Source organism: Anser anser (genome assembly GCF_964211835.1).
Source record: "Anser anser genome assembly, chromosome: 21".
NCBI classification, from domain to species: Eukaryota; Metazoa; Chordata; class Aves; order Anseriformes; family Anatidae; genus Anser; species Anser anser.
In genome coordinates this window covers 3112897-3129689 of record NC_139742.1, presented here as the reverse complement: position 1 = coordinate 3129689, position 16793 = coordinate 3112897, and the positions used below count along the sequence as shown (strand labels likewise).

General features: G+C 48.5%; 1 protein-coding gene across 14 annotated transcripts in view; it reads right to left on the bottom strand.

Annotated features, from left to right (window-relative positions):
• EHMT1 (euchromatic histone lysine methyltransferase 1) overlaps positions 1 to 16793 on the bottom strand; it is a 115841-nt gene that overhangs the window by 11657 nt on the left and 87391 nt on the right. For all 14 annotated transcript variants that reach the window (XM_083806890.1, XM_083806886.1, XM_083806883.1 and 11 more), the window contains 12 exons: positions 16079 to 16305; positions 15165 to 15329; positions 14573 to 14655; positions 13217 to 13323; positions 11199 to 11321; positions 9106 to 9207; positions 8300 to 8404; positions 5504 to 5658; positions 4554 to 4721; positions 4029 to 4173; positions 2959 to 3036; positions 1671 to 1786 (listed from right to left, as the gene is read on the bottom strand). In XM_083806890.1, coding sequence (XP_083663016.1) covers positions 1671 to 1786; positions 2959 to 3036; positions 4029 to 4173; positions 4554 to 4721; positions 5504 to 5658; positions 8300 to 8404; positions 9106 to 9207; positions 11199 to 11321; positions 13217 to 13323; positions 14573 to 14655; positions 15165 to 15329; positions 16079 to 16305 — 1574 coding nt within the window. The remainder of the gene's footprint in view (positions 1 to 1670; positions 1787 to 2958; positions 3037 to 4028; positions 4174 to 4553; positions 4722 to 5503; positions 5659 to 8299; positions 8405 to 9105; positions 9208 to 11198; positions 11322 to 13216; positions 13324 to 14572; positions 14656 to 15164; positions 15330 to 16078; positions 16306 to 16793) is intronic.

Here is a 16793-nt window from a genome sequence, read left to right as displayed (position 1 = left end):
TGGTGTAATAGCTGCTCTGTGGAATTTTACTGATGGAGTTTATAGGCAGAGAAACAATGCTGTAAGTCATTCTGCCTCCTGCTCAGCCAGAACTTGAGTTAAGTGCAGGATGAACGATCTCCAGGGCTAGGGAACGCTCTCTCTCCCCCCGAGGGAACCAAACCCCACTCTCAGCAATGCTGTTATCGGAATAAAGAGAAATCCGATGCTCACCTTAACTTCACCCTGTTGCTTTTTCCAGTATTTCTCTCCTCTTCCCCCCACCCATCCCCTCTTTGCAGCGTCAGCTCAAACCACGCTTCCTCTCCAGGGCCGATCATTTTCTCGTATTTGTTCACAGCTCCTGGAGCCTTAACCAGGAGCAAAACAGGACGTCAAGAGGACAACTGCTCTCATAAACTGGCTATAGCGCTGCATTGCAGGCTTGAGGAAGATCCCCTCTGTGTTGCCTCGTTCATCATGGTACGACAGAGCTGAGCTCAGGTTTGGGATCTGCTGCTGGGGCCAATGCCAGCAGCAGTGGGACCACGGCTTCACTCTGAGCTGGGTCAGCCTGCCAGACAGGAACATACGTACTGCCTTGCAGAGTTCACTTGGAGCAAAACTGATAAGGAAATGCTTAAAATGAAAGGGGAGCACCCACGTGCCAAGCTGAAGACCAAACAGCAGGAGTTTTACACATTTTCTCCGCAGGGACCTCAAGCACAGCTCTGCCAAGCACCTGACCTCGCCATAGCTTCCCAACAGAGCCACGCTCCCAGGCTCCTGGTCGTGTTTCCAACCCTTCCTGTCTTTCAGAGAAACGCTTGAGCATGCAAGAAAGCAGCAGCATCAGATCTAGCTGTATGAGCTCCTAAGTAAACACCCACGTAGACACTGGAGCTCTGGAGTTTGGCAGGGAAAACCACAGAGGAGTAAAGTTCTGTGGAAACGCATCCAGCCTTTTCCTTGCTTATTTTTAATGTTGCAAGATGGCCTTGGACATACGAAGCCCACAAAAAGTGTTATCAGTAGCATAAAAAAAATGCAGAAGTTTTTTTTCCAGTGGCATTGCTTAGAAGTTTGTCCCGATACATTCAGTACAGTGGCGAACTTCTCCAAAGCAGAGGTGCAATGCAAAACATTTTAATATTTAGTCTGGCACCAAAGCCATAACAGCCTAATCTGCAGCACTGAAGCCAACAGGTATTCAAATATCCAGTTCAGGGGGAGTCAGGCCAATAACTGGGAAACCTTAAGCAGCCAAGTTTGTGCATACTGGCCTGTATCTGTAATGTAAACAGCTAGCTTACAAGTTCTTCTGAACGCAGGCTTTGCGTTTTCTGTTGCTGTTGTTTTTTTCAGAGCTCTCTACCTGAGAAGATACATCCAGGCTGCTCATGCACAAGCAATTTGTATGTTTTATGGTCAGGCTGATGAAAGAACAGCACAGTTCCCACATGACGGGGCAGAGGCAGGGCACAAACCAGCCTGCTGCTGCTTCATTCCCACCGGCAGCGTGGAGGAACCCACTGTGCCTCCCACCACCGCGTGGTGGCACCTGCCCCACCTCTCTTTCACCCCTGGAAGCCCTAGCTTTTGTGGGTTCGCAGGCGGAGCTGAGGCTGGGGGGGTTCTGTGGTTTGGGGGTGTTTTTGCCGTGACAGCTGCGTGTGGATCCTCCTTCTCACCTGAGCCCATTCTGCACCACCCGGTTCCTACAGGTCCGCCAGCACGAGCACGCGTGGTTACACTCAAAGATCAGCGGCGGCTCGGCCATGTTGAACTCAGGCAGGAGTCGGCCGTCCTGAAGAGGAGATGCATTGAAGACTGGGTTAGTTTTCTGTTTCTGTGACCCCTCCAAACCAGAGGCAGGCCCAGAGCAGAATTTCCCCGAGTACAAAATGGGCCAGACAACCCCAGCACGGAGGTATGCCCCGACCTCCCCCAAAATAACCTCAGACCTCAACTTCTGCAGAGGCTCTCCTCCTCCCTGAGAGTGGCACACAAGCCGCTATCACAAACAGCTGACGAACAGCAAAAAAACACTTAGATTTTTACTGCCTGGCATCACCCTATGCACCACCAACAAAAAACTATTTTACGGTGCTTTGCAAAAAATGGTGTGCATCATCATTATCATCATTTTGCAGTGCTGGAGGGGAGAAGCAGATGCTTTGTCTATCTCTGGAATAAAGCCTAAACATCCAGATTATAAGGCCAGTACACCCAAGTTCTAAACCACATTATCTTCCCAAATAACTCTCCCAAAAAAGCTACAATTCAATTATCTACCAACCATATAGGATTAAGAAAGCGATAGAGGCAGTTCATCATATTTAACAAATTTAGCTTTTATGGCTTTAAAGATGTAATCACCTATTAATGTGTAAATAAAATGGCTACAAAGCAAAGAAAGATGCCAATATTCCCCCTGGGAGAAACTTGCAGAGATTCGCAGAACTTCTGATCTTAGCAGAACCTGTCCAAATATTAACCTCAACACCTCCCTGGAGGATTGAAGCATACTTACCCAAAACAAACCAAGCTTCTGGCAACGCTGAAGTTAAAACATATTTACTTTGCCTTCATCCAGAAGGATCGCGATAAATAAAGGCAGGCAAAATCCCTCTACTACCCTCCCCCTGTTTACATATTACAGCATTTTCTATGTTGCTCTGAGATAGAAGCTGATTTCACGCATGGATTTCTAAATGCTCTCTATCACATGGGTATAATTAATGGCTCAGCTGGCATGACAGCAACACAAACAAATAACAATGGAAAAGCTTCCCTGAGTACACATTTTGTTATTATCACATATGCCTCAAAGCTGAGACTGCAACTTTAGGCATTTTAAAGTAAAAATTAGAGGAGCTGTGCAAGAAACTGTTTTTAGGTACTATCAGAAATTCTGAATTTTGCCAAATTCAGCTAGCCAACATTCATCTAACCAGATACGAAGTTCTGTGTCCTCACCTTATCATACCAGCAGCGCATACTGAGTTGGCCACACATGCAGTTACTGGAGGAGCAGTCGTCTATACATACACAATACTGAAAGAGAAGCAAAAGGGGTCAACTCTAAGCCACTCTTGTGTAAGTGAAAGAGCAACTTCTGTAGCTGGGCCAGAGAGGAAACCACAAGGCTTCACCTCCTGCCTGTTGCTGGAGTGCCTCCCAAGCACTTCCAAAAGAGGCCCTTGCTGCAGCTCGTTAGCCAGAATGATAACCAGACTCATCAGTTCAGTGGAATGTTTACTCAGTTCCTTATTTCTAAGTACAACGAACATCAAAGGACTCTGGCTTGCAGAAGATCCCATAATGAGCCATGTTACTAACCTTCCTCTGGACCTTATGAGCTGTACTCCACGCTTGAGGACAAGGAAAGCTCTGAGAAGGGACCAGAGCTGGGGATGACACGATGATATTTCTCAGTCCTCCCCTGCTGCATGCCTCTCCCCACACGGGTGCTCCAGCTGGCTGCTTCCCCAGCACGCCCCCAGCCAGCGTGGTCCCACCACCGGCTGCTGCACAGCGGGGCTTGGCCTGGGGAAGTTCCCTTCAACCATCCCCGAGCTGCACCTGGAGAGGAGTCACCCTCTCTCAATGCTTCCCCTCCTCTGCTTCACAAGCCAGCCTTTTGAGGAGATCCAGTATCACAATTGAAGGCCTTGGCCTGGGTGCTGCAGTCACTAGAAGACAGCACGAGGAAGGGCTCCCAACAGCTTCACTGCCTCTCCAGAGCCAGAACAGAGGCAATGGCTAAAGGGGAGCTGCATCAGGCAGCACCAGATGGCTGATGCTGCAATGCACAGCCAAACGCAGAGGTTAGAGTAAGTCTAGGAAAGGACAAAAAGCAGAATCCTGTCCCCTAGAGCAAGAGCTGGAATCCAGGACTACAGCCTTAGCTTGGATTTGATGACAACGGTAGGACGAGATATTCCCATTCTGAATGCAAAACCTGTGCTGTGGCGCAGCGCACTGCAACGTCTCTAAGCGCACACACCAGGACAGGAAAAAACACAGGGATACATAGAGTCCCTCACCTGTAAATGAGTGATGTTTCTATCGATGTCCATTGGGGATGTGACACAGTTCTGCGAAACGTATTTGTAGTTGCTAGGACAAGGCTCACTGTCCACTGAATTGACGCAGGGAATCGGGATCCTCTCGTAACCCCGGGCAATGTCTCTGTCAGAGGCAGAAAGAATTGTCACAGAAGAAAAGCTCCCCCGAACAAGGGGACATTCAAATGACATCCTGGGGCAGAATTACTGTCTTTGATCACTGAGCATTCAAAGCCTGAACGCAATTCAGACTAGAACAGAGTTCATTTCTTTCCGCTCTCCCTTACAGATTGTTCTTTGTGCGTGCAAATATTTCCATTTGGAAGGATGAATTTACAAGCCTGAATCAGCATGTGTTTAATTCCCGCTAAGCTCAAACTGACCTTCGCACCAGTTTAGAAAGCTAAGCATGCACTTAGAGTCCTTTCTCAAACCAGGCCTCCAGCCTCCCCCTCGCCAGGGCTGTATTTCACAACCACCAAGCAAAGCCAGCCAGATTCTCACCTGCTCACTACCTTCTCTATCTGGGCAGGCTTGTCAGTCGACGATTCTCTAAGAGTCTTGTTCATCTGTAGAGCCACCCAGACCTGAGAGTTAAGGCTGGAGCACTGGAGTGGAGTCTCACCCTCCTTGTTCTTTAAAGTGACATCCGAGCCACGGGAAAGAAATAGACTGCAAAACAGCAAGAAAGGATAAGCATCCCCCAGAGAAACTGTGCAAAGGGAAAAGGAACTGAATCACGTCTCCAGCCAGCCCTTAAGGGACAAGGTAGAATCTGTAGCAGTGAATAATCACCTGAGTTTTCTTTATTAAGCATGGTTCAGTGAATCCTTCTACACGAAGGCGCTGGCAGAAGCCACAGACTGGAGCTCTGGGCAAATCTTGCCTTGCTCCAGGCATGACAAGTGCCTTGCTGGTAGCCAGCCTGACTTCAGGCAGGCTGGAAACTCTCTCTGGCAGGGAAAGACAAGGGGAGGGAAGAGTAGGATGGAAATGGAAGAGTCCCATGGGAAACTGGTATTGGACTCGGCCCCTGTTTACATTCACCAGCTTTTGGTGAGGACACATACTGAATTTATTCCTAGCAGCGCCTAAACGAAACAAAAGCCCCGTTACTCTATTATGCCACAAAAAAAAGCTTTGATCGAGGATGCCCAACCCCTTTGTGCTGAGAAGCCCATGCTGAGCAAAGCCCCTCAAGCCTTCTGCCCAAGACTCCAGGACTACCCCTACTATCTACTATCTTTTGTGACCTTTTTTACAACAGCTCTGGCAGCAGCTAGTATTTCAGACCCACCATGCCTAGGAGCAGGGCACCAGAGAAACAAGCCCTCCATCCCAAATTTGGTCTGTGTGTAAAAGCCAAAGGCTGTCCCGAGCTTCCAGCCAGCACCCGGGCAGAAAGGAGCGACCAGGGGAAGGGGGAGAAGTGGCGGGGCTGGAGCCATACTTACACCACACACTCGTAGCGGTTCTCTCTGGCTGCGATGTGCAGGGGGGAGTCTCCGTGAATATTCACCGCGTGTAGATCACACTTAGCAGCCAGCAGTATCTCCGCAATGTCAACGCAGCCAGAGAAAGCAGCCCAGTGCAAACAAATATTTTCCTCCTGGAGGGGAAGAAAACAGAGCAGAGAGGCTGTTTAGCACATTACAATCCTATTGCTTTGGGACTTCACCATCCTCAGCTCTGCACCTGGGGCATTCAACACGTAGTTCCTTTCTCCTCCCCTGCACTGCTCATTCCGGCTGGGAGTCCCGAGGCAGGCAGGGGAATCTCTGCGGAGACGAGCAGGGAGTTCTCACTCCAGCCGCCTCCACACGCCGAAGACGGGGAGGCTGCACGCAAAGCGGCCCATCGCCTTCCCTGTGCATGCAGACAAATCGTCTGTCTCTAAGCCACAAAACAATCTGGATCAATCCACGAGAGAGGTGACAGACACGAACAAGCACACTGGAAAAGGCTAGAAGCTGAGCTTCCCCAGCCCAGACACGCAGCAAAACTAGCATGTCTCCCAGGGTTATAAAATGAGAGAGAAGAAGTGTCTGCCGAGCCAGAGCAGAGCACAGGCTGTAGGGTATATGAAGGTGCTAGGAAGAGAACCAGGAGGCACACGGAAAGCAATCAATCCGACTTCAGGCATCTCTTAAATACTGTATGTACTCATCGCTCACTAGCTGCACTAGAAATAGCTGAACACTCATCTTTTTGATGGAGGTATTTTAAGCGATGATACTGTTTTCTGTTACAGTGCAATTTGCAGCACACTTTAGAGTCCTTCCCCCTGACAGGCTCTAAAGATGCCGAATACAACAGTGCAATGATAGTAATGATCACCGAACTTCTTTTTTCAAGTAAAAATAAAGCACATCTTTTAGTCATTGCAACTTAACTTAGATGTTCTCTAAAACGAGGAGGCTATTAACATACACCAGGGAGTGGGGAGGCCTCTTTCTGCACGGCTTCTGCCTCCCACCATGGGTAAAACATATAGGAAAACTCCTCAGCACAACACACCAATCTACGAAAAAATTAATCCTGTCGACTGCACACCACACGCTGCTGCTCAGACACATTACAGACACCTAGATTTGCTGCTTCGCACCGGCTACTGCCTAACAGCAGCGTAATTACAATCAAAAGCGTTTCTCGCCAAGGATGATGTTTCCCAGCACAAGCGACAGTGCTTCTTAATGGCTGCAATCAGGAGACTCCGCGCTGGAGGTACTGTAACGGATATGCCATGCATACATCTGCTGAGGGGATATTTTTCTTTTAAGTAAATTGTTGACTGAGACGATTTGATTTTCATCATTTAACGTGTGATCTTGTAGCTGGCAGCCAAAGGCTTCTGTGACAGCTCAGACAAGAGACAGTTCTATTCGGAGTCCGTGCTAGGGCTCTGAGGCCATGCAACAACCCAAAAAGTCACCGCTCCCACCTCGATTCTTGCTCTTAGGAACAGTACCAGGTCTGGATCTGCCTGGAACGATTTCAGTTACCAAGGAAATGGAGACTCCTACTGAGAAGGGACTTTCAGACTGGGGAAGGCGACACCCTGAGAACAGCTGGGGTCATTCTGCGCTCCATGAGACAACCGTGCCTGCACCTACCCCTGCCAGCACCCAACAGGCGCTAGAAGACGTGTTTGGGAAGACAAATACAAAACAGTGCTTATATCCATTGGAACCAGAAAAGCACTAGCAGCCTTGGACAACAAAACGTATCACCATGAGGTATGCTAGGGAGTGAGCTGACGGCAGGGTAAGTACTTTGTTGTAACTTCTGTGCATGCAGGAAGCAGTGAAGCCAGTTGCCCCTCAGTTACTAAACTATCTCACGTCTCCTACAGACCAAAGCCTGAAGGAGCTCATCACACCCTGGTTCATACCCAAGCTTGCCTTGCAGGCACTTGTGGGGTTTCAATACCCTAAAGAGAGATGGGAAAAAGTAAGGAATACACTAGTAAGAAAAAAAGGAGTTGTGCTGATTAACAAGCTCCGAGCAGAAGTGTGGATGTAGTCTCCTTTTCCCCCTTCAGTCATCTCCCTCTCCTTTTCTCTTTTTAGTTGAAAATCCCCATGAAAACAGCTGACAGACACACGGGGCCCCCAGAGCGCCCACCTGAGGCGCTGAGCAGCGGAGCCCTTCCCACTCAGGCAGGTTTTACAGAGGTGAAGCAGGCCAAGAGCAAGCTCTGGCACGCTGGCACACTCCGTCCACGTTGGTGGCTAGGGGTTTGTTGTGCCTAGGAAAAGCCAGACGTGCAATATTTGCTGGCAGAGTGGCTGCAGCATCCGCCCAATCCATCTGCAGAGCACGAGCATGAGCTCGTGCCCCACAAAAAGCACGCAAGATGCCCCCAACACGCACTGGCCCATGAACAACAAGGAGTAGTCAAGTCTGGTCCTGAGGGCGATCGTCCCGGCACAGCATCCAGGCGACAGCAGGACAGACCCAGGCAGACCAGAGGCAGTGATGCACAGAGCTAACTACGCCCTGCAGCACCACGTACAGCATCCTTACAAGCTACATCAGAGGAGCCAGAGGAAAAGGACTGCGTGCCCGCTTGTAAAGCTTCTTCTACAGCACGGAAGAATATTCTCCCACCAGGCACTCGCCTCCACCTGTGTCAAGGGATCACTGTGCCTTCCTGCACTGAGCCTGAAATCGGTGTTCTTGGGCTCGTTTAGTTTTTAAGCAGAGATTGTGAATTAATTCTAAAACCGATTGTCCAGGAGGAACCTCACATTGTCTCGAATGTTGATGTCCGACCCCTTCGCCAGCAGCAGCTTCACCAGCTCGATATGCTTGTACTCAGTGGCCCAGATCATCGGCGTCCAGCCTCCGTCGTCCTGGGGAGGGAACGGAAAGGGTGAGACATGCAGAAGGGGCAGGACTGTCTCCTGCTGACGTTCACATGCGCCCTGGCAGCCACAGCAGGGTGCACTGCCTGGGAGCCACAGACCCCTTCCCTCCCCACGTAAGCCTCACTGCACTCCTTCAGTCTATGCTGCTGCAGGGAAAGGTCCCTCAGGGTCCTGCAGAGCCCGGCAGGATTCGAACCAATCTGCCTCAGCAAACTCCAGTTTATTTGCAGCTCAGCACAATGCCGATGGATCTCAGGGGGTTCAAACCCAGATGACTGTCCAAAAGGCACGATGAATGCCGAGCGTCTGTGAAAGCTCTTGCAAAAGCTCACAGAAGCTCTGCAATGGCGAGTGCTAGGCTAGACCTGTCCCACAGCAAGACCACAATCCCACCTCTCTCTTAGAGGAGCACAGTTGCACCCTTGGGGAACAGGCTCCTCCAGCAAATTCAGGGTCAAGGAGAAATTGCAAATGGAGATACACAGAGGAAAAGTTTCCATGAGGTCAGCGGGGCGAAGGTTTCTAAAGCAGGGCAGAAGGAAATGCCCACGGCACTGCCACCCTGTCACCTTTCTCACATCCTCCCCAGCAGCAGGGCTGCCTTCCAGCGACCAGACAGCACGCTGGCAAGACTCTTGGCCCTGCCCGGAGAAGAGCAGCTTCTGCACCTTGCAGAAAGACCTCACCTGGCAGTTGACATCCATCTTCCCGTTGGACAGGAGGTACTGAACAACATCATAGTGCCCCTTCTTGGCAGCCAAGTGCAGACACGTGGAGCCCTCCGCATCCTGGACAGAAGCACAGAACAAGCACTCAGGGAACACCCCCTGAAAAGCAGTCTTGTTTCAATCCAAAACATTCTGTTTATACTTTTTTTTTTTTTTTTTGCCTTTTCTATTAGTACAGGGCTTAACCCAACACCTGGCAGCAGGGCAAAAGGGGCTGAGAGCCTCCACAGTGACCGAGACCCAGCGTGCCCACAGCCATGTACCGAGACAGGGGATAAAAAACATCAGCGATTGTTGAAAGGAGAAATGCTTCTGGGAGCTGAGAATACAGGGTCTGGTGTAGATGGGCAGGCTGGGGCTGTGAGTCATGACGGAGACACTCCCACACCAACACCGAAAATCTCGTCTGGAGTCTGATTTTTATCAGACGCTTACATCCCAAGAGCTTAGCACACAGCAAGGCCTGGAGAGCAGGAAATAAAGAGGAGGAAATGAAAACCTGACAAGCAGAACGATTCCTTCCTACTACGGAGTTTTCTGATGGAGGATTTGCCCTGAACAGAGAACACAGCACAGGGATGGGGAGCAAGGATGGGAAGCCTCGGGTCAGGGACTGTACCGAGGGGGCTCCCTGGGGCAAAGGAGGGGTTTGCACTCTCCCCTAAAAGCCTGACACATCCGAATAACGCCACAGCCTTCCCCTTAAATCAGTATGAGCCAAGTGCAGCTTCTCCATGGAGAAGCTCTCTGCAGAGAGCCAGCATGTTCTAATATAGATTTTCTGCAGTTTTGGAGTGGGGCTGGTACCCTCCGTTACCAGGATCGGCAGCTTCAATCCGGGGTCTGAGAAGCCCCCACCCCTCGCCCTGCAGGCCGGGCACGCTGGGGCACCCCCTCACCAGCTACTTCTTGATTCTGCAGTGAAATGGCTGGAGCTGATTTCCAACTGCAATGTTGCCACTTTCAGAAGATGACTTAATTTAGTGCAAGAAACTAATTAACATAATAAACTAGTCTAGACTTCAGACATGATCTCAGGCTTCTAATTTGCTTTTGCAAGCTCGGGATGTTTTCCTTCCTTTTACCTTTAGGAGCAGGAAACCTCTTTCCTCTCTGACATGAATAAATCAGGTGAGAGACATTTAGACTGCTGCAAGGTGCTCGGGACAGTGGCCACCATGAACACGTAGGAGCCTCCCCTGCCCTTTCCCCGTTCCCAGCTCAGAACCAGCCTCCCAAGGAGCCATTTAAAGGCTCATGACGGACTGCCGTTCTTATCTTGTGCAATCCTCCCAGCCTAGCTAGCTGCTTCACGAAAAGAGCACCCCAGCCCTGCCGTACTCCCCAGCAGCAGGACAGGAGCGAGCCAACGGCTGCAGGCTGTAACAATAAGAAGTTCACATGGGGAGGGTTCCCGTGCTCCAAGCAGAATCTGATTTAAGGGTTTGATAAACGATCTGTGTATTTTCCAAGATTGCAAAGCAACCAGAGCATGCTAAAGATGAACAGACAGCTGCATTTTATTGTATTTGTTGAAATTAAGGGGTAGAGAGTTTAAAGACGGGGTCCAATTTTGCCACTGCTGCGTGACTGCGAGAAAGCACACATCAGGCCTTTGGAAATCAAAGCTTCCTCTGTCATTTTTGCTGGCTTTGCAAGCACCTAATTACCAACCCATTTTAAAATGTCACCCCCAAAATCTCATTATTAATTGCCTGTAGAGAAGGAAACGCTGAAATCAAACTCCAAACGCACTGCAGTGGGCTTCTGACAGTAATACTCAGTGGTCTCGTATCTAACCAAATACCCCCACATTTGGTGACGTGAAGTGATGTAGTAACAACAGCATTTCCCCACGTGCACAGAGCCATGACACTGCATCATTAAAATACCACCACCACCAACCACAGCCTTTCCAAGCCTTTGAGCCCCAGGCAAACAAGTCCATTTCCCTCTTCCTGGGCACTTCCACCCAAGTCTTAAAACCCATCATGAAAGAAATAACAGACAGAGGCTTCTTCAGGAGAAAAGGATAAGGAATAAATTGCTACCTTAGGATCTACTAGTGCTCCAGCCTTGATAAGGTATTTCACAGTTTCCAGGTGGTTGTTTTCCGCTGCTTCCATCAGTGGGGTTCTCTGGTCTTCAGAGCAGCTGTCTATATTCGCACCAGCCTGTTAAGAAGCCAAGGCAAATACAAGGACAACTGTAATCGTTACTAGTTAGCAGAGGAAGGATGTGGGAGTAGAGATTTAGTAGCAAGTTGTTCCTGAAATTTGGCCATATTAAGCTTGAGGGAAAAAAAAAAAAAAAAAGGAAAGAAAGCAGTCAAACTTCACCTGTTACGGAAAGCAGCACACACTGCTTGCCCTCTCTCCTGCCTTCTACAGCCACCAACCAGGGCATAAGGAAGCAATGAGCTGCTGTTAAACAACTCTTGTCGCTAATGCTTTTTGTCCTGATGCTTCTTGGATAGCCTGGGTAACAATTCTGAAAAAAATCAGTACTCTTCTTTTTCCAGAAGCTTTGTCCTCCCTGCTCTATCATTTCTCCAGACACGATGAACAGGCAGACAGTGCTTCCCAGCACCCTAAGCAGTAGGAACAACTTGCTGATTGCAACAGAGGTGGGAGATGTCAAAAATTCTGGAGACTGGCTGTTTCTGTTGAAGTCAACGGTAACATTTCTACAGATGTCTCTACGAATTCATTAAGTCCAACACACAGTGCCTTGGACCAAAAGCATCTTCTTTTCCAGAACTCTACCGTCTCATGCATCTTGCCTATTTTAACTCTTCGGTTTAGCTCAGTAATCGACCCAATACTTAAAACCAAAAGAAAATTTGGGAAACAGCACAACTCTTGGCAGATCACGCATGCATATATGCACGAAGCTAAGAGCTGCTTACAGCAGCATCACACTGACTCAGCTTCACCTGGCACAAGATGGCCCCACTGCTTCTAGGTGCTTCCCACTGAACGTATTTGTTTTGCTTACTTTTAAATAGTGAGAGCGACTCAGACCAAAGAAGAGGTATTTTAAGTTTAACACGCTGGGGACAGTCCCAGCCAAACACTGCACTACTGCAATAGCCAGACTTCAGGGAACAGACAAAAATGTGAAGGATCCTGGAAACAAACCAGCCCTTCTGATACTTGATTCGAACTGTTTGTAATATCTTGCAAATTTTGCTCCTTTTACTCCTATGAGTCATTCTGTTGTCTTCACTTGCAGTAACTCGAGTGAAGCTGCACCTTCAAACAGCACTGTGCATACTGAGATGCAACATCTCAGCGGGCTCATTTTCAAAAACGTGGCATTGACACTTTCTCAAAAGCTTTTTAAGGTTTACTAGTCACAAAGGGTAACCAAAACACAACCAGGCGCTCAGGACGATGTATGCCAGTACTAAAAATGAAAGCTATAGCTCTTTAAAGGCTTCTGTTTCCTTCACATCATATTACAGGGTTACTCTCACTGAACTGCTATGCCTTCCACCATCTTCCCTCACTCAAATTCATCACAGCCTAAATCTCAGACAACAGGTGAAACTTGCATCTTTCCTCCTCTTCTTTTCACATACTTGGCATTTGCACTGCAAAGGAAAACCCTGCTGCAGTTTCTCAGTTTTTGACAGAAGGGAAGACAGGGTCTGCTAGCTCGCAGGCTCTAGAGCCTACCCACCATCCTTACAGAGAGAAACTTGGCAGCAGCTCGCAGCTCTCCCGCAGACTGCCAGTGGTCAGCCTGTGCTGGCACATCTGGCAACGCACTACGCTGCCGGGTGTGCTCAGGCACACGGGCTCCCACCTGCTCCACGGTGCCCCACATCAAAGCTTCACGTGCTCACTGCCCAGACAGCAAAGCTTGTCTGGAGAACGGCCTAGAAAGTCAGCTTCAGTCGTGTCATCTGAGTGTTCACACTACTCTCCGCCACTCCTCCTGCAGCAAACCCTGAAAATCAGGAGGTGTTTCAGTGCTGATTTTCAAGTGTGCTTTAGCTGTGTGGGGCAGGAGACCAAAAACCACAGAAAATTGCTTGTACAGAAAAACGTAAGTGGAGACAGACCTGAATCAGCATATGGCAGATGTCCACGTGGCCAGACTCAGCGGCAGCATGGAGAGGGGTTCTCTTACTCTGATGCTCCATTTTAAAATTAGGGTCAATTCCATCCACTGAAAAACAGAGCAGAGATGCTTTCAACCACAATTCAGAGATTAGAGAAAAGTGTAACAAGAGCGTCCCCAGCCCATCCTCAGCCCTTCTCATGTCTCACTACGCACACAAGCCAGAAAGCTCTCAGGGTAGTCCCATGGACATTCGATATGCAACAGCCCTCAAACCAGGCGCTTCAGAAACACCATGGAATATAATACCCTTAAAGCACTCCAATTTCTACACAGGCCATCTCCCTCAGATTCACAATTCCCCATCTCTCACTGCAACAAATACCATCAGAACCACACCAGGATAAAAAGGAAAAAAAAATGCTGCTGTTGTAAACAACAGAGTCAGTACTACCCAGCTTTTTTGTCTCAGGACCACTACTAACTGCACTTGCTATTAGTGATCCTCTTTGCATCCCTGTAAGCACAGGCTGCAAAGTGGATGGAGCTCCTCCAACGAACACGAGCTCAGGATCTGGCCAGAGATTCTCACAGCTGTGCAAAGACTGACAGATGATGATGACAGCCAGACAAAGATGTCTGGGCACGATAACATGTTGCATATGATGAGGCCATAGTTAAATATCAATGAATAACATTTTGGTGCTATTGAAGACATGAACAACGAAGCTAACCCTTGCTAGGAGAAAAGAGAAGAGTCTGATAACGCAAAAGAACAGAGAGCATCCAAAAATGTACTGCAAAGTACTGGAGTGGAAAGGAAATGATCCCAAGTGAAACACTGTGTCCTTCACAGGAGGAGATTCCTCTGGAATATTTGTTGGTAAAAACAACCCCAGCCAGATCTAAGTCAGCTGGTGACAGTTATGTACCCCCAGAGCAAAGCCCCATGTATTGAAGGTCTCTTCCTTTCTGCTCTCTTGCTGATTGGTCTTAACTTAAACATACTCCCATCTTTTTACCTCTCCCCTGGATGCAAATAAACAGTTACCCACTGCATGGAGAGGCAAAGTTCTGCTGGACTGGAAAAATCACACATAGGTCATATGGGGGCAGGAACAACTTCTCTGGATAAAACCATGTCCAAATGCAGAAGCGAGCCGGGAGCAAGTCCACATTTTCACAGCCATTTCTGATGACACATTACTTGCAAAAGTGGCTTTCTCCTCCAACACCACTCACAAGGGGCAGTGGGGAATATGACGTGCTGCCATGCTGGGAACTGGACTCTGGCAACTGCCTGGCAGGAGCTGGGAGTACTGCCAGACACGCAATATCCTGGGAAAGAGCCACCTACCCAACATAAGCAGGACCTTTTGCAGCTCTCCTTGCCTTGCAGAGAAGTATAACTGCTTTGGATGGAACCGTAACTTCTTGGGTCTGCAGGAGTGGGGAGAGAGGCAGAATTAGTACTCACTGAAGAACATCCCCAGCATTTTACCCCAACCCACACCATGGGCATGACAAAGTCTGTCCCTAGAGAACAGCTCGAGTGCCAGGAATAACCAAGAATATCAACACTCCAGAAGGAGGAGATATTCAAACTTCCAGCTCCAACCACAGCCAGCCTTGTTGTAACAACGGCCATACCTATTTTCATGATGCTAATCAAAAATCCTGGATCCTACTACTGTAAATGGGAACTCCTAGTAGTGACAGCTGAAGTTAGAGGGCCGAAGAAAAACTAAATCTTCCAGACAAATCACTACGACATTTAGAGCTATAGCTGCTCTCTTGAATCGGTGATCTGTTGGGACTAACAATTGATTGGAGTGAATAACAATGCGCAAGGTATCAGTGGCAACAAAATCCAGAGAAGCTAAATCTCAGTATTCTCTACATTAAGCAACTCCTCTGGGAACTGGAAGACACAGAGGCCTTTTTCTTACTTTTCTGAGTCCAGGGCAATCAGGGCACTTTCCAGAGTTTCTTTAACTGGTCCCTGGGTCAGGCTAGTAGTAGGCTTTGGAAAAACTGAAGACCCAGCTAAGTCAAACCCCTCAGCAGCCGAACTTTCTGGCTTGTCTTCCTCTGACAATCGCGTTCCAGTGCCACTGAAGAGAAAAACAAGAGACAGCCAAAGCACAACCATTAAAAATATACAACATTACGTGTATCTTATGCCAAAGAAGGGAAGGGAATGGATTTTAAATCGACAGATAGTGTAAGCAAAATTGAAATACAAACCAATATATTTTACAGCCTTTTTGGTAAGAACTTGCCCTGAAAAGTAGTTTCATTGCCCTATGATTACATTTTGATGTACTCTGTGCAATAACAAACAGAAGAACACGGGGCTGAGTGCACTGCCCTGCTCCTGCAAGCCACGAAAGCCATCGGAACAAGATCAGAACACGTGGGAACTCAGAGCACTGCTCATCACAGGGATGGCTCTGTTTGTATTTGGTTCTGGTTTGATTTTTGATTCTTCATACCTGTCTCCATCGCTGTAAGTCAGCAGCTGAGGCTAGATACACCGTATGAATTTCCCTCTCATTCACCAAACCTGGCAACATCAACTCATTTCACTATTATTTCTTTGCTAACAATAAGAGGAAGGAATCGTATTAACTCCTAAACCCTTTCTATCTTCACAGCCTCTGCCCCAGCTCACCCTGTGGTTGCTGGGCTCCTCTCTGGCACAGCGAAGAGCACAGAATACGCTTGTAAATTCCTGTATTGGAGCTTGGCTTGTCAGAGCAGGACCAGAAAATGCTTTCCTCTGCCAGGAGGAGCACAAGCATTCAGATGCAAAGCATGGTCTGGCACAAGGGTTGAGGTTGCCACATGCTCCCAAGCTCACCTCCCTGTCGTGGTGTCAGCCCTTCCCTCCACAGCTGCTGGTTTCTGCTGCTCGTAGGTCAGCGACACTGTTGAGGTCGTGTCTGCTTTTGCTATTGTCACCTCCTTTGCCTTGGAGGCCTCTTCCCCGCAGTGTGGGCAGTAGCTCGTGTCGTTGACCTGGGAGGCACAGCTCTTGTGGAAACGGTGGGAGATGCTGCTCTCAGGCTGACACTCCATGAAAGTGCCCTAAAAAAACCACAGAGGAGATATTCACACCTTGGTCACTACGTGCCTTACCCCTTCTACATGCTTCATCCGCAGAGCTCTTAAATACTTCATTCATCACCACTCTTGTCCCTTGTGCTTCCAGTACAGTAAGCAAGCACTGCCACTTTAGAAGAGAACAAAACCAAGGTAATGGGAAAAAACTCACTTGGTTAGGAACTGCAAAGCAAGTTTTTAATTGCACTTGGCAAACAGAACCAGAAAGTCCCATTTTCCAGCTCTTTCCTCTAACACTTGTAAGTTCTTGCTTACGTTTCTAGAAGTGCCAGTGTACTGTAAGGATGCCCCCAAAACTGGAAAAGAAAACTTCAAACCTGTGTGCTGAGCCAGCGTTAAAACTACCTAACAAACCTGCACGCAAACCTTTCAAGGAACTACATTAACATAATTAAACCAGCTGTTAATCCCAATGAAACCCAAAGCATGCGACTTCTCTGCTTGGACCAGCC